Genomic DNA, 21,540 nt, shown 5'->3' with positions numbered 1-21,540 from the left:
GCGACAACATCGATGTACTGTGGAGACCTCACGCCCCACGTGTTGAGCAATTCGGCGGTACGTCCACCCGGCCTCCCGCATGCCCACTATACGCCCTCGCTCAAAGTCCGTCAACTGCACATACGGTTCACGTCCACGCTGTCGCGGCATGCTACCAGTGTTAAAGACTGCGATGGAGCTCCGTGTGCCACGGCAAACTGGCTGACACTGACGGCGGCGGTGCACAAATGCTGGGCAGCTAGCGCCATTCGACGGCCAACACCGCGGTTCCTGGTGTGTCCGCTGTGCCGTGCGTGTGATCATTGCTTGTAAAGCCCTCTTGCAGTGTCCGGAGCAAGTATGGTGGGTCTGACACACCGGTGTCAATGTGTTCTTTTTTCCATTTCCAGGAGTGTAGTTTAATATGATCTTTCCACTTTCATTCGCTTCATGCGCATAGTATGGGTATTTAATGAATGTGACTGCTTCCAGTGTATATTGGCTAATCGCGTAACCATATCATGAAGGGATTTCCGGCTACGTATGAGCGATTTGGAGGGTTTTCTCCATCATAAGGTGGCAGTTCCAATTCTTCGCTCAGGTTCATTCCTCCTGAAAAACAAATGATGTCGAATATTTTTTTTTTAAGGAACATGCCGCCATTTGACTACTTTACCGTTTATTTGAGTACAATCCAGTTTTTAAGCATTTGATTTTACGTCTTTAACATATCATGCAGGACACTTAACATGTTGTCAGGCTCAAAGTTGGCCATGAATTAAGACAAACACTGGCTCCCCACGAAATGCCAGATGTAAAATCACCGTCTTGTAACAGACCTGTAAATAATCGTGAGAGCATGTCAAACTTACTAAAAACAGGCTTACGTTGCTAAATAAAAGATGAGCACATGTCATTTAAAAACTTGTTTTAAGTTTATCACCTTCACCACAGAATACATCTGCGGGATTAGTAAGGAAAAAAAAAATGTTTTGGAACTGATGTATCATCGCCTCCTCCTGTGAATCTAGGGGCTTCAGTCTGCAACCGCGTTGCTGCTGCGGTCGCAGGTTCGAATCCTGCCTCGGGCATGGCTGTGTGGCTTCCCTTAGGTTAATTAGGTTTAAGTAGTTCTAAGTCTAGGGCACTGATGACCTCAGATGTTAAGTGCTTAAGGGGACCCGGAATGTCCTATACCTCCAATGTTTAATATAAGGAACATTTTATAATGAACTATTAACACCAGAATGATGAAACTTTTACAGTGCAATATTACATATATTTGATACCATGTATCACATGGATTTTAATTTATTGGCGTTTTTTGGGAAGATATTAATTATTTTGTTACTGAAAATAACTGACACATTTTTGGCATAGTATCTTTGAAATAAAATCTGTTATCAATTATCTATCACAAAAAGGCTATGGTACAAGGTGTATATTGGCACTGTTTACATTCCTTGAAAATCTTAATTCTTTATCTCTAATAGTTTAGCAGAAAATGTTCCTTATATGGCAAAAAAGTGAACTTGTGGAAAACGAGTTTCAAAGTTTCACTAACATTTTAGTGGAGTCCAGCACCATAAGAGGGGTTTTCACTGTCACTAGACATCTCCCCATCTAGCCTTCTTTTCACGCCTTTCATTCTTTGTGTGGCTTGCCTCTCACACTCCTTTTCTTTCCTTTCAGCATCCCGTTTCCTCTCTTTGTCTATCGACATCATTGCACTCAACATGTACTTTCCGGGCATCACATCCAACTTCTGCAGCACACTGCACTTTACAATGTTACCTTTGTTGTACGTAGCAATGGCATCATATACTACAAAATGAGGAGTATGAATTTCCACAAACACATTTTTTGGGATTCTGGTCCAAATTACATTATTCACACTCTCATTTTGATTTTGTGTACGTCCATGGAGACATTTGTTCAAAAGTTCAGTTGCAGAAAGATCTCCGAAAATTGGTTTTATAGCCTTCATGAAAGTTTCTGGTAGACTGTGATGATGCTTGTATACACGTTCAGATCGCTGATATTTGTTGTACTTGCACCAGGAATTGGGTCCCTGTGGGCATAGTCATGTATTGGTTCCTCGTCAGTCGATAAGGTGTGGTAGTAAAGTGCCATTGTAGCATTTTCCATTGCATCAGTACTGTGAGTATTTTGTCTTATTGCCAGTCCATAGTCTCTCTGCAATCTGTTGATTACCTCGTCTGTCAATCCTTTAGCTCCACCCAAAGGTTTTTCATCACTGAGTACTTGGCCTTTCATTGTGGTCTTCAGTCGACGCAGCCTTGTTCCCATACGTTTCTGAACGTGGCTTGGCTCTGAGCACTATGGGACTTAACATCGATGGTCATCAGTCCCCTAGAACTCAGAACTAATTAAACCTAACTAACCTAAGGACAGCACACAACACCCAGCCATCACGAGGCAGAGAAAATCCCTGACCCCGCCGGGAATCGAACCCGGGAACCCGGGCGTGAGAAGCGAGAACGCTACCGCACGACCACGAGATGCGGGCTCTGAACGTGGCCTGTGCACTCTTGTTTAGTAATGGTAACATCATTTCCATAAGGTTTCAGCTCAGATACAGCAGCAAAAGACTTCGAATCACCATCACCCAGGAACTGTAGGTATCTGACCTTGTACCACAGAAGACAGCGACTGAAAATGTCTTTCACACCGGAAACCTCCATGGCCCCACTAGACCCACTGTAATTCCTTCGACAGTTTTCTGCATGCTCATCCTTCAATCTTTTAGGACACCTACAGTGCTTGAATTTAATTACAACATCTATAACTTTTGTAGTATCAGCACTTGTTGCCGTTATTACGCCATTATGTGAAGTGTGCCCGCGCTTCTCCCACGTACCATCTAGTGCGACAGTCAGGTCCCGAGGATTCTGAATATCTGGAATTTCTTCATTCACCGCCACAGCCTCCTCCACTGCTTCTTTCATGGATTCTTGGGCAACATCTTCAACACTGGATCCAACAACCGAGTTATATTTTGAGAATTTCGTTGGTGCTGGTGGTAGATTCATTACACCAAAAAACATTTCACCAGCAGAGTATCCCTTACCGATTGGCCTTAGAGCATAAACGCATCTAATATTTACACCATAGTACTTGCTTTTCTCACTATCAGTTTCACCTTGGTCTATTTCGACATATTCTGAGTTCCAAAGTGAAACACTGTAATGACAACTAGTACAATGGAGACAGACATTGCTGCAAGTCCTATGTGTCGCTTCACATTTACTGACGTACTCAATTTGCAACATTCCTTACACAGTACTGAACTCTCAATCACCTTTGAGGGCAATGAAATGTTAATTCTTTCGTTCACATTATCCTCACTACACTTCTCCAATAAACTGCAGTATTTTCCAGTTGATCCTTGCAACTTCTTGCTTGTGCTAGAGACAGGAGTGGATTTCCCTTCATGAATAACCTCACTATTTTCAGAATCATTTCCCAAGGTCGGAGAAATTGTCACAGTTCCACTAGCATACCTCGAAGGAGGCTTCTTCCTCTTGTAAACCCAGTTACTAAATTGAGGCATATTTGATAAGTTTCAGTTACACAATAGAAATACAACACAAATCGTCCAATAACCACCAAATGCTCAATGTAAACTACAGTATCCAAAGACTACAATACGCAGACAAAACAATTGCCTATCAAATCGTGTTGCCAACATAATATAAAGTCTTTGGATAGATCAGAAGTTTAGAAAAACGATGTTTTCAATGAACATGTATCCATGGAAATTCAATGTCGCGATATGCCCTCTACAGCACATTATTCAAAATAATATTTTCAATACTTGGAGTTACGCTAGAGGTAAGATTAATATGTCATTTTAAAGAGGAAGATCTGTAGTATTTTATTTCACAATAAACTGAAATAAACTGAAAACCCAAAAGTTCATCATTTTTAGGTTCCGGGTTCCCTTAAAGCCATGTAAACCATTTGTGAATCTAGGTTGTGTACTCTCTTCAAGAACTCTGCATTCTGTGTTTCCAAACTTCACCAGTAATGTATCAAGTATTTGGCATATTTTGGCTTACAGAGATGTGGTAAGGTTTTAGTCATACGACGTACAAAGATGATTAAAAAGTTAAACCACAGAAGATAGTGTTTTTTACACTTTCGTCACAATTTCTAGTCAGCAAAGGTTTACTTGAAAATAGGTCCAATCGTGGATCATACATGACTTGATGACTCTGAATGCCTCTCTAAATACGACGTTGGCACATTTGCACTGTGACCCTCATGGCTGCTCAATCAACTGCACATACTCGTAGAACTGGAGCACCAGTGTCCAGCATTCCATGCTGGCGGAAGAGATGGACCTCGCTCACATTTATTAGTGCAAACCCGTGTAGTCCACAAGCGCATTAAAATCTCTTCGTCATTTCCAATCGGAAACAAGTGTTCTTCTTGCTCACTTCTTCCGTTATAAATTTCGGAGACAGTCACAGGTTCTGTTGTATGCTACACTTTCTTGATATTATCTAATGTCATGCTTAGGTGAAACATTAGCGAGTGTGAAGACCATGCAGTTGCTCTTACGTTTGGAAGCCAGCACAACAACCACAAGAGAGAGGTTACATGCCGTGAAGTATTTATGTTGATATAAGGGTTGCAACCGGTTGATACTCAATAGGAAACGAATTTTGAACACATGTTAAAGTTCAGCACTTTATCGCACTGGTTTAGCTAGCGTCATCACCAAGTGCGAAGATTAGGACTAATTAATTAACAAATGTAACGAATATGATCATGGCTATCAAATCGTGTTGCCCTCTGTTGCCCTCTGAAACGAAAAACTATTAGTAGTCTTGTGGCGCTGTATCATTTGAGAGATACAGATGCGAGAGAGTGTGCTGGGACTTACCCCAGTTCATTGCTACTGGCGCCACATCAGCATAACGCGCCTGTGCGTATCATACAAAGTATTGCGCCATAATCTGTGAGTGAAGCTAAAAATTGAAACACCTTTTCCAAACTTTGCCAGTATATGCTTCAGTATATTAATGTTAAAGCTGTTAAAATCTCAGAATGAGCAAATGAATAAGTTTTGTTAAATATGTTATTTCAAGAAAAAAACATGTGGCGATTAATAATGAAGCTGGAAATCCAAATTTTTTTCAGAATATCCAAATGCATGCCACAATAAAAAGTAACGAGTCTCAACTTGATTGGTGCAACATTTTCGTCAAGATTGGCGTTTTTACGAAACACTGCAAGGGTTAAATATTACACTCAGGAAGATGATAAGCTTCCGTTTTATATAAAAAACATGAACTATGTGACTTCATTAAGCTACCTCTAATAGTTTTCAGGTATTTACTAAAAACCAAATTTGGAAGAGAAATGTCGCTATTCGTAATACATTAAGCATCATTTGTATTTGGGGTAGAAAGTTCTAATTACAGCATTCGATTACATTACAGAAACAACACATTTGTACCAAGTTTCAAGACTTTAGTGTAAATAACAGTCAATACGAGGACTCTTAAAAGAGGTAGTTCAGAGGTCATGTTATACTGTCGGTTCCGTTCTAGAAATTCTAGGCGGCAAAGTTTAAGTGCAGTCGAGCTATAACTTTTTCAGTAACTAAGGCAAACTTAACTTTAATTATATAAAGATTGTGAAGATTGTAAATTGTTACACAACAGAGTTATTAATTAATACACGTCCGAGAAGGCGGCCATTTAGATGCTTCTACCTGTGCGTACAGTGGTTGATAGCAGACGTTCCGTTCGGCGGCCCGCTACGCCCATATGTAAATACTGCCAGAGAGGCAGTAGGAGAGACACTTCGCACAGACACACTTCCGCGTCAGTCAAACGCCGGCATACGCTGTGTCTCGGATGACGTCACAGACAGGCAGCTATCAAAAAGTGTTTTCGATAAAAGTAGGAAGTGAACTCGCGAGGACTGTACACCGTCCTGGAACTGCTTAGATTTCACGGAAGTAACCGTTAACGTGCTGCCTGTAATGTTGAAAAAACCGCTTGACAACTGGTGAGATTATTTTCCACTTTTGTAGCGAGCAAAGAACTTTGATGATTAGAAGTCAGAGCGATAGATATTTTACTTGGAACTTACCGTAGAGGTCGCCTCTGAACTAATAATAGTGCTGCTTACGATAGGGACATTATTATTATTATCAGGAATATTATTATGTTTGTATTGTCACCGCCAGACACCACACTTGCTAGGTGGTAGCCTTTAAATCGGCCGCGGTCCATTAGTATACGTCGGACCCGCGTGTCGCCACTGTCAGTGATTGCAGAGCGAGCGCCACCACACGGCAGGTCTAGAGAGACTTACTAGCACTCGCCCCAGTTGTACAGCCGACTTAGCCAGAGATGGATCACTGACAACTACGCTCTCATTTGCCGAGACGATAGTTAGCATAGCCTTCAGCTACGTCATTTGCTACGACCTAGCAAGGCGCCATAGCATTTGATATTGAGATTATAACATGTACCGTCAAGAGCGATGTACACCAATTGTGGATTAAAGTTAAGTATTATATCTACTACGTACTTTATTTGCTACTATTAATTCCCTTAACTGTTCCAGACCTCGCGCCAGTCAGCGTGTAATTAAACGCGTGCATTTCGGCCTCCTCTAGCAACACAGTGTTGGCTCTTCTGCCAACACTTCAATGTTTATGCTTGTGAACTTTTACTGAACATATTAATCAGTTGGAACTCAAAACTTTGTTTATAGTCTTAGTATATGATCGCACTAAGTAAATAGCAAGTAAGAACATTTTCTTTCATTGAGCAAAAGAAGAATGTCAAAAATGGTTCAAATGGCTCTGAGCACTATGGGACTCAACAGCTGAGGTCATAAGTCCCCTAGAACTTAGAACTACTTAAACCTAACTAACCTAAGGACATCACACACATCCATGCCCGAGGCAGGATTCGAACCTGCGACCGTAGCAGTCGCGCGGTTCCTGACTGAGCGCCTAGAACCGCTAGACCACCGCGGCCGGCGAAGAATGTCGACTTGCAGGCTAGAAATTACAGTCAGTATGTTCTCCAACGCTTTCTGGCTGATCCCAAAAATAGTTTTCAGGCTCTTGTAAGTACGGCGACGAATATTATAATTGGAATCCACCCGTCTCCTCCAGTCTCTTGTGAGTGGTCATGATAGCATGTTAGTGACCATCTAACTGACAGCATCCACAAGAGTAATCTTGCGTGTTTATTCCCAACACAGTGTCATTCGTTGACTGAAGAACGTCTCGCCATGACATTAATCTTCAAAGTGTGTCCTTTAAAAGACGGCCACTGTGGTGGGACCGTCTCTCGTAACTGCACACCCGCACGCCACCCGTGAGTCACTTGTCAACTGAAAGACGATGCTTTGAAGGCCGACGCTGTCTGCTGGAGAGGTATACAGGAACGGGCAGGCATCTCTTAGGCAGATGCGAAAGTTATGACTGCTGCCGGTCAGTCAGAGCACTACGCATTATAAGCCTCGTGCAGTTTAAGCGCAAAATACTCTCACTCCTGGCAGGAAATCGAGAAATGTTATTTAAATGCTTGTCTTGTGCATTTGAGATAGGGGCATTTGACCAGCAACTTCTAACATTGAGGTGAGACTACAACAAATGTCGAACAATCGAGTTGTATTCACATGACTGGAAAACATTCGTGTGTTAGGGCTCTATAAAATTGTGTTATTTTCGCGTTGCATTTTGCATTCAGATGGTTCAAATTGCTCTAAGCACTGTGGGACTTAGCATGTGAGGTCATCAGTCCCGTGGACTTTGAACTACTTAAACCGAACTAACCTAAGGACGTCATACACATCCATGAACGAGGCAGGATTCGAGCCTGCGACCGTAGAAGCAGCGCGGTTCCGGACTGAAGCGCCTAGAGCCGCTCGGCCTCAGCGGCCGTCTTTTGCATTCAAACTTGCCGTGGAATACGTTACGGTGGTATTAGTGAACGCAGGAAATGGGACAGGGGCAGTCAGAGTGGCGGAGTGAGAATCGAATGTGGCGAATGCAGCCAGTGTCCAGTGCAATACGCGTCCTCCACTTTTGCTCATTCCCTCCTTCCCCTGTGTTGCCACAGATAGCATGTAGCTGTTCCCATTTATACTGAAAGTACATGACGTGTGAGAGGACTATATGTACTCTGCTTCATCAAGGCAGAACACTGAGCTTCTGTAATGGCTCAACCACCTAACCTCTTCCAAAAATGGCATTGTCCTTCTGCAAACTCAACACTCAGGTTACGAGTCCGTTTTTCTTGAGATGAGGCTATAAGAAATTAGTGGGATAGCTAAGGCTCTCAGCACTGCGAAACAACCAATCAAATTTCAGTCAGAGATTCCAGAGGTTTTTAAAAGATTTGATCAAAAAATACGATGAATAATTTTATTAGAAACAAAATAATAGGCTTACATGGAATTTGATTTGCTCTCCTTCAAACTACTGTCCTTGGCTAGCAATGAACTTATATCAATATGAATCCATGACTAAATGCATTTCTGGACGGTTTATTTTGGAAGGGCGATCAGTTGGTCTGTTGCGGTCCTCCCAGCGTCAGGAAAACGTTTTCTTTTAAGCCAATTTGAACTTTTGAAAAGAGCCAGAAGTCGTACGGTGCCAAATCTGGTGAGTAAGGTGGATGAGGACAGACAGTAAGACGTTTTCCTACCAAAAACTCGTGGATCAAAAGCAGGGTGTGGGATTGTGTCATTTTTCTGATCTCTTTCTACGTGCATAGTTTCGCAAACGATGCAGTAGGCCCTAGCAAAATTCGGCGTCTACAGCTGTTCCCCTTGGAACGAACTCTGATTGCACTACATCCTCAATATCGAAAAAAATAATACGCAGGGATCCGGTATTCGATTTTGACTGAAGTGCCTTTTTTAGGGCGAGGAGTTTCACTGGTTTTGCATTGGAAACTCTGAATTTTCGTCTCATTGTCATCCCCATAGCCACAAGCTATATCTCCATTTACAATTTTGGACATGAATTCACGATCTGAATGAAGACGAACCGTACCAGCTGACACACGAGTTTCCTTCTCTTCATCACTTAAAAGCCTGGGAACAAATTTTGCACTCACTCATCTCGTTTGCAAATTATCGGTTAGAATACTTTGCATGGACCATTATGAGATTCTAAGTTCTTCGGTATGCTCCCGAATAGTTATCAGCCTGTTTGAATGAACAGTTTTTGTCACTTTTTGCACGTTTCCTTCTGTTTTCAATGGTTAATGGAAGTCTGGAAAGTTGCTCGTCTTCTACCGACTCATTTCCGCTTTTAAATCGCTCTCTGACCAGTACTGAAATTACAACATTATGATCAAACACCAGTTTCGACATTTTATGAGTTTCTTTGTCACTTTTCTGCAGCTTGAAACAGAATTTAATGTTCATACTTCGTTCGAAATTTATGAAGCGCGACAGACACTTTAAACTCAACCTCACTCCAGCGTCTCTGGACGCTGACTGAAAAGTCAGAAAGTGTCGCATTTGAAGCTGCCTGTCTCAGCATCACGCTATCGGATAAATTAAATCAAATGGCTGTAGCCTCAGCAGTTACTGCTAAAAAGACTCATTCACCGTATATTTTTATCACAACACGTATAATTACCACAGCTGACAAAACCTCAATCTGCTGATAATATTTTTACAAATATGCGCTCATAAAGTCACATGTTTCACAGTTAAAATTAATAGCAGCACTTGTAATCCTTGTACGTTCAGTAAATTGGAGAAATTACATTCGCGAAGTAACTTACACACCACCCACTCTGTTATTCTGTGCTTTGCACACATATTCGTGATTATTTAAGATGATGCTATACGGCGTGTAACTCAGATTTTAATCGTGCGTAACACGAACTGTACCATACAATTTCTCGTGCGCGACTGGTAGTCGGCATTAATCACTTCACACGGCGTGTACTTTTGGTGGGAGCCGAAGATGCACAAAGTACTTCTTCTGAATATCGTTGTTCTAATAAAGTTAATGGAAGTTGTTATTAAATTGTCACCTGAACTGCTTGTATGATAGCTTCTATTGAGAGCTGGTATTTAGCACAATAGTCAATAAGATCTAAATTATACTTTTAAGATATAAGTAAATGAAAATTAGAGATTTGGCACCTGGCTGCTGTAGTAATTGCCAACAAGTTCGTCGTCCTGCTAACTGGTGCAGTTTCTCATGGGACTCGTGTCTACTATACCACCTGTCATTTGCTCTCACTCTGTCTTTCATGTCATTCATCAGCTACTGTGATCTCAGCCTCAGTATGAAGTGAACTTTGGAGTTGGATTTTAGGTCTTCTAAAGCCAGAAATGTCACAGTGTTAAGCCTTTGTTCTCGTCTCACCCTCAGTATGAAGTGAACCTTGGAATTGGATTTTAGGTCATCTAAAGCCAGAAATGTTACAGTGTTAAGCCTTTGTTCTCGTTTTCGACCTCATGTTAACACGAAGTGAGCGGTATTTGTTTCTTAGTCAACCATCCATAAATTCAAGTGACTCGGAAGCAATCTCTCTCTCTCTCTCTCTCTCTCACACTCGTAAGATTATACTTCAGAATCGTGTAACTTCCTTTCTGATTATATTTGTACGACGATGTTCTGATGGTCTGTTAGTTTAACCCGATATATAAGGAGTAATTTTATGCACATTGCTTACTCAAACATTATAACCGTTATTCGCGAATTTCACTGTGTGTACCGTGTCTCCACATGCGAATCATTAAGATTTACTTCATAAAAAAGTGTTTATATTTTCATCTGTAAGGCGATGTAAATGTGAGCGGTAGAGAAGGCGTCATCGAGAACTTTTGCTTCCACCAGACAATCTCTCAGTTTTTAAGTGGCCAAATATGACAAACGTTTTTGTCTTCCACAAACTGGGTCTATGGCACATAACTTATTACACTTTGAGTCACTCTAATACGAGGGTTTTAGTCTATGTTTTAACGTAAATCTCGTCTGTGTTTCTTTCAAGTAACCTCCTCCCTTTGCGTAAAGTTTACCATCTCCGAAAGTTAACCCTATGGAACGTCTCTTTTCCAGTCGTCGCAGGGCAACGAGACCATTTGGGATTCGTGCCAAGCATTTGCTTGAGTCCCTTGGTGTGGAGCGTGTGGCACCCCGACTCCAGGGTTTTACCCGCCTGCCTCCCTGGTTGCTCCAGAGGCCCAGCGTCCTTTTAGACTTGTCAGAGTACCGGAGGAGCTGCACTCCTGCGTTTGTTTTTACCTCCTTATTTTACGATATTTTAAACCAGCATCCCGACCATGTACCAGTATTTACAGATGGCTCTAAACAGGGGGACTCTGTTGGTTGTGCTGCTGTTTTCCCTGATCGAGTCGTCAAGTTACGGCTTCCTGCGGCGTTTACCATCTTTGATGCCGAATTGTTTGCGATCTTGCGGGCACTGGAGCAGATGAGATGTGTTCCCAGTCTTAAGTTTCTCATCTGTTCTCACTCCCTGAGTGCCCTTCAGACCATGCAACACTTGTACCCAGCGGATACGGTCGTCCAGAACATCCATGATGCCCTACTCCACCTGCAACGGCAGGGGAAGTAGGTTTCTTTCTGCTGGGTGCCGGAACACGTGGGTATTAGGGGAAACGAACTGGCGGATGTGGCTGCCAAAGATGCATGTTCCCTCCCTCACGTTGTTGAGTGTGCTGTCCCCCTCCACGCTGTTACCTTCCTTTTGCGTTTTCGTGTAATGCGTCAATGTGAAGAGGAGTGGCTGGCAGTCGGTGAAAATAAGCTGCGTCTGGTCAAGGCCATCACGCGGCCATGGTGTACGTCCTACAAGTCGTGCAGGCGGGATGAGGTTCTCCTCACTCGCCTCCGCATCGGGCACAGTCCCTTAACACATGGTTTTTTACTCCGGCGGAAGGACCCCCCCAATCTGCAGTGCTTGTGGCGTCCAGATTACTGTCCGCCACATTTTACTTGACTGTCCTTTATTCTCTGACCAGAGGGCGGTGGTTTCCCTGCCACCGGATTTACCCTCTATTTTTCAAGACGACGCAACGACTGTGGTTAAGGTCTTACGGTTTTGTGTCCTGTCCAACTTGTTGCCTCAGATTTTAGGGAGTGGATTTTAATGTGCTGCTGGGTGACTGGCTCACCCAGGTTTTAGGTAAGAGGTCCGCCAGTCACGATTACCTACTTGTTTCACTTCGATTTCTGTTCTCTTTTCCTTGTGTTTCGTTTCCTTTTTTTAGTGCGTTTCTTCTCCTCTTGTTTTGCCTCTGTATGTGAGGATTTGGAACTGCGTCAGGTCTGTGTCTTTTAGCTGTTCTCCTTGTTCGCTGTCCGTCTTCGTCCCTTCACCGCATGTGTTCCTGTTTCTATGCGTTTGGGAGCTGATGACCACACTGTTTAGCGCCCGAAAAACTAAAACCACACACACACACACACACACACAATAGTAGTCAGATTGTGCTGTTAATGGGTCATGTTCAATGTCCTTTCCCCAGAAAGTAATTCCATAGCTAAGAATTGAATATGCATATAATTAGTATGTAACTAAAAGTCACTGGCTGGCACATGCTGATGACAGGACGTTAAGGGCACAACTTGCTGACGACATTCTCTTTGCACGTATCTCACATCACTTCAACTGAGAATCTCAATGACTATAATATTACTGTCATCATCAAACACAAATTTTTACCCGTGATTAACACTAATGGAAAAATCATTGTTATATTTAGGAACAGTAGTGGGACCTAATATGCTACCCTCGGGAACTCATGTTTTAAGATACTTTGGTTCTGATAAGTGTTTTAGTGTGGGTTTAGACTTACTTGATGTAGATGCTATCTCTACCCTTTGTGCTCTATGCATTAGGTTTGATAGGAACCAGTCATTATCCATGCATTTCATTCCTAATGCTTATAATGTATATAGTAGAATCTTTTGGTCAATAGAAACAAAAGCCTTAGAAAGACCTAAAATATGCCTGTGACACACTTATCTCTGTCACAGCATCAAGTACTACTTTTTTTAATCCCACTACGGATGATTCTGTACCTCACCACTTCGGAAATAAAATTGCAATTCACACAAAATGTTGGCCGGCCGGAGTGGCCGTGCGGTACTAGGCGCTACAGTCTGGAGCCGAGCGACCGCTACGGTCGCAGGTTCGAATCCTGCCTCGGGAATGGATGTGTGTGATGTCCTTAGGTTAGTTAGGTTTAATTAGTTCTAAGTTCTAGGCGACTGATGACCTCAGAAGTTAAGTCGCATGGTGCTCAGAGCCATTTGAACATACAATGTTGCGTTTGTTCAAGTAATACAGTAATCTGTACTTCATATATGATTCTATTATGCTTGAAATGGCTGCAACTGAAATGGGCTGGTAGTTTTCAGAGTCTTCTGCATTACCGCTGTTTAGCAGAAGTACAGCTCTTTTTTTTTAGTCATCAGTCTTCTGACTGGTTTGATGCAGCCCGCCACGAATTCCTTTCCTGTGCTAACCTCTTCATCTCAGAGTAGCACTTGCAACCTATGTCTTCAATTATTTGCTGGATGTATTCCAGTCTCTGCCTTCTCCATTCCTTACCTTAGCAGTCCACTTGCGTGTTTAAAATATTTTAGAAATGTCCCTATGTGAATGATTCATTTATTATCTTTCCTATGTGCGCTTGGGTACTCTGTGTGTATTGCTTTGGCACGGAAATTGATAATTCATTTAACCTACTGAGTTTTATTTTTTCATATTTTATAGTTTTGCTGACATGCTCTGTGGTCAGTAGTAACATCATTGTACTTATTGCATAAATATTTACGTATGATATTTTTTTCTGAGAATTTTCTGTTGTAATTTCTCTGCTATACTTGAAAATTCTCATTCATATAGTTTGCAAGGTGGTGTGGATCATTTATTACTTTGTCTGCCCTCTATTATGCTATTATGTCTTTTTTATCTCTCCCTGTTTCCTTTTACTGATTTACCACACTGTTTTGCTTTTATTCCCTGCATCCTATAATATTTTGTCATTAAGTGATTTTTCTTGGAGCGATCAGCACCTTCCTATAAATATTTTCTACCTATGATAGAAATTTAAAAACTCTTGTTCTTTATGACTTTTTTTGCATGTAACTGAGGTACTTATGAGTTGAGAAGGACTTATTGACATCAGCTGTTACCCATTTGTTTTTTTTGAGACCTTGATACTAACGTGGGTACTTTTGGAAATAACTTTTCAAAGTTAATTTAAATAATGTTGAAAATTTAGAGAATTTCGCAAGTACATTGGTGTCTCTCTACATTTCATCCCAACTTTTGTTTGCTGATTATCTTGAAAAATTTTGTGTTTTGATTTCTGATAAATATCTTTCTTAGGCTTTTTCCCATACCTGATTCCACTGTTATTTTTTTGGCAGAAATGGCCTGGTAGCCTAAGAGCTTTTACAGATACATCTTAATTATCCCATGAAATAATAATGAAATCAAGGCCCTAAGCTGTCGACAAGCGTTGATATACATCACCGGGGACAGTTGAAATTGTGTGCCCCGACTGGGACTCGAACCCGAGACCTCCTGGTTACATGGCAGACGCTCTATTCATCTGAGCCACCGAGGGCACAGAGGATAGTGCGACTGCAGGAATTTATCCCGTGTACGCTCCACGTGTGACCGACATTCCCAACTTAATGCCCACACACTACATTCGTAGTGCCCCTGCCCATTACACTCATTACTCGCGGCAGACAATCTTACCGAGTCCCGTAAGAGTTCGGGCAATGCGTGTGCATCCAGCACAGAAGAAGAAGGTCAATGGCCGGTTAGCCTTAACCGTATATGAAGATGGTATCCATTCTTTCGGACATTTCCGAAAGAACAGATACCATCTTCATATAACTATCCCACACATTTGTAGCAACAAGGTCGACTAATGATGCCGTGACTGTAATAACACTTGTTGCACTAGGGACCAACAGGGACAGTCCATAACTCTGAAGGATATTTGTAAGGCTCCTGTTGGTTTCATTTGTGATATTTCTGTTTATGTTCATGTATCTACATGGAATTATGTTAACTTTTGTACTTGAGAGTTTATTTAGGACTTCTGTTAATTTACGGGAAAAAGGTGCACATTGTCACTGAGTGGTCGATGCAGACACAAAATGATTTGTTTCTTTGTGAGGTCAAGCCCCGTGAATTGAATAGCTGGTATTTCAAAGAATTTGTCTTCACTAAGGTCACATCTTCATTTAAACTGTGTTCCTCTTCTGATAAAAACGCATGGTCCTCCAGTTTTGAAGTAGTCCTACAGTAAGAGTCTGTCTTATCGTACAACGATAATACTATATGTTGGATTTCTGCACATCTACACCGTTTGTCACTGACATAAATTACGTGCAGTTCAGACGTTCAAACTCTACTTCAAACTACCGTTGTTTATTTTTTATTGATTGAATGTTTTGAAGAAGAATTGTTAAGTCTTTGAAACGTCTCATGTTACTTTTTCTGATAGTTGTTGTTCTATATCCTATATGGCATGTAGTATATGCATCATTTGGTGTGTTACATTCTATTTTATAAGTGATTATTTCAGAATTTTTTAGACTGCTTGAGATGCTCTTTAGGCAGTGGATGCTTTTGTTGGGATTTTTGCTGCACAGACAGCTCTGTTCCTGTCAGGGAAAAAGGTCTAGACTGAAGTTATTGCGTTTGGCCAAAAAGAATTAACATAACGTTAAAAACAGCATTTTCTGCCAAGGAATAAAACTGTATAATAAATTGCCCACGGAGACTAAAAAGATTACCAAAAAGAACTTACTTAAAAAGGAAGTAAAATGTAATAGTTAGGCAACACATTCAGTACTGTGATGGATTACTTAGGTAAGACACTGTAAGAGTATGGTAAAAAAATGGAACACAAATAAGAAATAATAACAATACTAAAACATATACCATTTCACAAACCGCTTTCACTTTAAGTCTTTTCCTCCATTTTTCCTTTTCTCAAATTTGTGCAATGCATGATACTAAGCGCGTGTAGTGTTACATTATGAAACAATTGTGTATAGTGTCTGCAGTGACTGGGAGAGAGAAAGGAATGAACAGTGTTGCGCTAGTCTTTTACATATTAAATAAGGCATTTGTAAAACAGTATTGTACACCATCGATAAACCCAATGAGGAAACACTGTTTTCAACAGACTGGCCTTGCATTAGGGAGAGTGGGGGTTCCAGTCTTCATACCGTTATCCTGATTTAGATTTTCCGTGGTTTCCCTAAATTACTTCAGGCAAATACCGGGGTAGTTCCTACTGTAATGTATAAGGCCTGTTCCATCGTTGTCAGACTAGACTTGTAAGTATGTAAATGCCTGTATCCAGGGTGAATACGTGATGATGTTAATAACTTCGAGGAACGATGGAAAAGAGGAAATGCATCAATTTGAGATAAGGGACTCTGGTGCAGAAATCACCGAGACGAAAATTATAAGCGAAATTCGTTCTGGTGACCTCTGACAGTGGGTAAGTGTACCGGTACTGTTATTCCTATGGTTGAAGGTAAGCAGCTTTCAGAATTGGTAACATGGACCAAACAAGGAAAAAATCTATAGTAAACATGAGCTGTGAAATCCATACCTTAAAAGATATGAGCACTCGTCCAGTAGAAGAGTTGTGTTTCACTGTAGCGAAGATAAACAAGAGCTCATAGCTCTTAGGTATGGATTATAGAGTCTTACTTATTTTGACCCATATTACCACTTTTAAAAGTTGCCTACCTTACAACCTCAGCAACAACATTACCCGTACATGCATTCGACTGTAAGAGGTTGTTTTTGTAGTCTTCGGTTCAAAGACTGTCTTAATGCAGCTCTCCATGCTACTCTATCATGCACTCATGCACAAGCCTCTTCGTCTCCGAATAACTACTGCAATCTACATACTTGTAAATCTGCTTACTGTATTCGTCTCTTGGTCTCCCTCTACGATTTGCATCCCCCCCCCCCCCCCACATACACACACACTTTCCTGCAATACTAAATCGGTGTTTCCTTTCTGTCTCAGAATGTGTGCTATCAACCAGTCCCTTCTTTAGTCAAGTAGCGTCACAAATTTCTTGACTTCCCAGTTCCATTCAGTATTTCCTCATTAGTTTCCTGATCCTCCCATCTAATCTTCAGCATTATTCTGTAGCACCACTGACGACTACTTCCTTTTGAGGAGTCCCCGCCCGGAGATCCGAATGGGGGCCTAGTTTACCTCCGGAATGTTTTACCCACGAGGATGCTTCAGACGATTCAAATGACTCTGACAAGGGAACCTCCCCATCGCACCCCCCTCAGATTTAGTTATACGTTGGCACAGGGGATAGGCCTTGAAAAACTGAACACAGATAAATCGAGAAAACAGGAAGAAGTTGTGTGGAACTATGAAAAAAATTAGTAAAATATACAAACTGAGTAGTCCATGCAAAGATAGGCAACATCAAGGAGACTGGGAGTCAGGGAGCGCCGTGGTGCCGTGGTTAGCGAGAGTAGCTGCGGAACGAGAGGTCCTACGTTCAAGTCTTCCCTCGAGTGAAAAGTTTAATTTTTTATTTTCAGTTTATGTGACAAACTCTTATATTTTCATCACTTTTTTGGGAGTGATTATCACATCCACAAGAAAACCTAAATCGGGCAAGGTAGAAGAATCTTTTTACCCATTCGCCAAGTGTACAAGTTAGGTGGGTCGACAACATATTCCCGTCATGTGACGCACATGCCGTCACCAGTGTCGTATAGAATATATCAGACGTGTTTTCCCGTGGAGGTATCGGTTGACCTATGACCTTGCGATCAAATGTTTTCGGTTCCCACTGCAGCGGCACGTACTTTCGTCTACAAATCGCACGGTTTTGCGGTGCGGTCGAAAAACAGACACTAATCTTATTACAGTGAACAGAGACATCAATGAACGAACGGACAGATCATAACTTTACGAAAGTAAAGAAAGTAAAATTTTCAGTCGAGGGAAGACTGGAACCAAGGACCTCTCTTTGTGCAGCTACTCACGCTAACCACGGGACCACGGCGCTCCTGAGCTCACATTCTCCTCGATGTTGCGTATCTTGTGCATGGACTACTCAGTTTGTATATTTTACTAATTTTTTCCATTGTTCCACACAACTTCTTCCTATTTTCTCGATTGATATGTGTTCAGTTTTTCAAGGCCTATCCACAGTGCCAACTTATAACTAAATCTGAGGGGGGTGCGATGTGGAGGTTCCCTTGTGAGCACTATGGGACTTAGCATTTGAGGTCATCAGTCCCCTAGAACTTAGAACTACTTAAACCTAACTAACCTAAGGAAATCACACACATCCATGCTCGAGGCAGGATTCGAACCTGCGACCGTAGCGGTCGCGCGGTTCCAGATTGAAGCGCCTAGAACCGCTCGGCCACACAGGCCGGCCCAAGAGGATGCCATCATCATTTGATCGTACAGTAGAGCTACATGCCCTCGTGAAAAGTTACGGACCTAGTTTCCCCTTACTTTCAGCCGTTCGAAGTACCAGCACAGCAAGCCCGTTTTGGTTGATGTTCCAAGGCCAGATCAGTCAACCATCCAATATGTTACTTCTGCAACTACTGAACAGGTTGTTGCCCCTTTCAGATAGCCCGCCGTGGTGGCCGAGCGGTTCTAGGCGCTTCAGTCCGGAACCGCGCGACTGCTACGGTCGCAGGTTCGAATCCTGCCTGGGGCATGGATGTGTGTGTTGTCCTTAGGTTAGTTAGGTTTAAGTACTTCTAAGTTCTAGGGGACTGATGACCTCAGATGTTAAGTCCTTTAGTGCTCAGAACCATTTGAACCATCTTCAGATACCACACGCTTGTCTGGCCTCTCAAAAGATACACTCCGTAGCGGTTGCGTCTACGGTACGGCTATCGGTATCACTGAGGCACGCAAACCACCAAATCGGCGGCTTGGTCCATGGTTCATGAGCTCAGACCAATTTTCGCTTATTCGTTTGTTACCGGTCTAGGACCCCTAACCTGAAACTGATACATTTGCCCTCCTCCATCATCCATTTATTTATTTAATCGTATGGCTAGGGCCCCCCGTCGGGAAGACCGTTCGGCGGGTGCCGGTCTTTCAACTTGACGCCACTTCGGCGACCTGCAGTCGATGAGTGTGATAGGATTAAGATGAGGACAACACAACACGCAGTCCCTGCGCGGAGAAAATTCCCCGATCCAGCAGGGAATCGAACCCGGGCCCATAGGATTGACAATCCGCCACGCTCACTATTCAGCTACCGGGGGCGGACTCCATCATCCATGAAAGTTTGTGATATCGTCACGGAATCACCTTGAATGTGAATTACATTATTTTTGCTGTTCTCATATTTTAATAGCAATAAATGACCAGTGGTCTATCGTTGAATATCACTACTAACACCGATACTACGATTACTCCTATGCACACAGCATGACTTACATGTCCTGCTATACGAAACGATATTCCATTTTTGGAAGGGAGCCAAACTAAAACTTACTGAGTGCGTTGTCTCACAAACTGCGCCACCTCGCTTGAATTTAGTGCGCCTTGTGGACGCTAGTGCAAGATGTCGTCATGAGAACTCTGGTACCTGCAGGATCTACATCGTGATGGAGTTCGCGCCGAACGGCAGTCTGCTGGACGTGATCCAGAAGGACGGACACATCGACGAGGTGCGCAGCCGCCACTGGTTCGGGCAGCTGGTTGACGTCGTCTCCTACATCCACAGCAAGCGCGTTGTCCACAGGTAGGTCCGCCGCTCCGCCACGGCTTTACAGGGCGCACGGCGGTGCCGATGCGATCATCATGTTACTCGGGTCAATACGGAAACTAACGTTTGTTCAGTAAAACTCGGGTCAATACGGAAACTAACGTTTGTTCAGTAAAAGTGGTTTATTTTTGAGCTTTTTGGTATGGTGAATCCCAGTATGTTACGAGTAAACCGTGTCACTCAACATCTTTAACAGTTGACATTCAACATTTAAAGGGCTGTATTTTTAGCTATTAATTGTACGACGGTCACTCCAAAAGAAATGCACACTATTTTTTAAGTTCATCTTTTATTCTACATGTTTGAAAGTTTTACAGTCTGTAGATGCATCCTTTAGGAACAATATTTTCATTTCTCCACATAATTTCCATCCCTCTCAACTGCCTTACGCCTTCTTCGAACCAGAGCCTGTATACCCGCGAGGTAAAATTTTGGACCAACCTGTTGGAGCCATTGTTCGGCAGGGTGCACAAGGGAGTCTTCATCTTCAAACCTTGTTCCACGAAGAGAGCAGCGAATTGACGCATGGTACAGGGAATGGCAATTGAATCTCAACGTAGACAAGTGTAATGTGCTGCGAATACATAGAAAGAAAGATCCTTTATCATTTAGCTACAATATAGTAGGTCACCAACTGGAAACAGTTAATTCCATGAATTATCTGGGAGTACGCATTAGGAGTGTTATAAAATGGAATGATCATATAAAGTTGATCGTCGCTAAAGCAGATGCCAGACTGAGATTCATTGAAAGAATCCTAAGTAAATGCAATCCGAAAACAAAAGGAAGTAGGTTACAGTACACTTGTTTGCCCATTGCTTGAATACTGCTCAGCAGTGTGGTATCCGTACCTGATAGGGTTGATCGAAGAGATAGAGAAGATCCAATGGAGAGCAGCGCGCTTCGTTACAGGATCATTTAGTAATCGCGAAAGCGTTACGGAGCTGATAGAAAAACTCCAGTGGAAGACTCTGCAGGAGAGTCGCTCAGTAGCTCGGTACGGGGTTTTGTTGAAGTTTCGAGAACATACTTTCACCGAGGAGTCAAGCAGTATATTCCTCTCTCCTACGTATATCTCGCGAAGAGACCACGAGGATAAAATCAAAGAGTTTAGAGCCCACACAGAGGCATACCGATAATCCTTCTTTCCATGAACAATACGAGACTGGAATAGAAAGGAGAACCGATAGAGGTACTCAAGGTACCCTCCGCCACACACCGTCGGGTGGTTTGCGGAAAATGGATGTAGATGTAGAGTCTTTCAGTTTCCCAAAGAGATGATATTCACATGGAGCAAGGTCAGGAGGGTGAGGCGGGTGTTTCAGTGTTCTCCATCCGAGTTTTGTGATCGCTTCCATGGTTTTTTGACTGACAACGTGGCCGCGCATTGTCGTGCAACAGCAAAACATCCTGCTTTTGCCGATGTGGTCGAACACGACTCAGTCGAGCTTGAAGTTGCTTTAGTGTCGTCACATATGCATCAGAATTTATGGTGGTTCCACTTGGCATAATGTCCACAAGCAAGAGTCCTTCGGAATCGAAAAACACCGTAGCCATAACTTTTCCAGCAGAAGGTGTGGTTTTGAATGTTTTTTTCTTGGGTGAATTTGCATGATGCCACTCCATTGATTGCCTCTTCGTCTCTGGTGAAAAATGATGGAGCCATGTTTCATCACCTGTCACAATTCATCCAAGAAATTCATCTCCACCATTCTCGTACTGTTCCAAACGTTAGCTGCATACCG

General features: G+C 42.4%; 1 protein-coding gene across 1 annotated transcript in view; it reads left to right on the top strand.

Annotated features, from left to right (window-relative positions):
• LOC126416876 (testis-specific serine/threonine-protein kinase 4-like) overlaps window positions 1–21,540 on the top strand; it is a 141,622-nt gene that overhangs the window by 57,295 nt on the left and 62,787 nt on the right. The window contains exon 4 of the mRNA XM_050084759.1: window positions 19,622–19,771. Coding sequence (XP_049940716.1) covers window positions 19,622–19,771 — 150 coding nt within the window. The remainder of the gene's footprint in view (window positions 1–19,621; window positions 19,772–21,540) is intronic.

This window comes from Schistocerca serialis, chromosome 8, assembly GCF_023864345.2.
Source record: "Schistocerca serialis cubense isolate TAMUIC-IGC-003099 chromosome 8, iqSchSeri2.2, whole genome shotgun sequence".
NCBI lineage: Eukaryota > Metazoa > Arthropoda > Insecta > Orthoptera > Acrididae > Schistocerca > Schistocerca serialis.
This window is presented reverse-complemented; position numbering and strand designations above follow the sequence as displayed.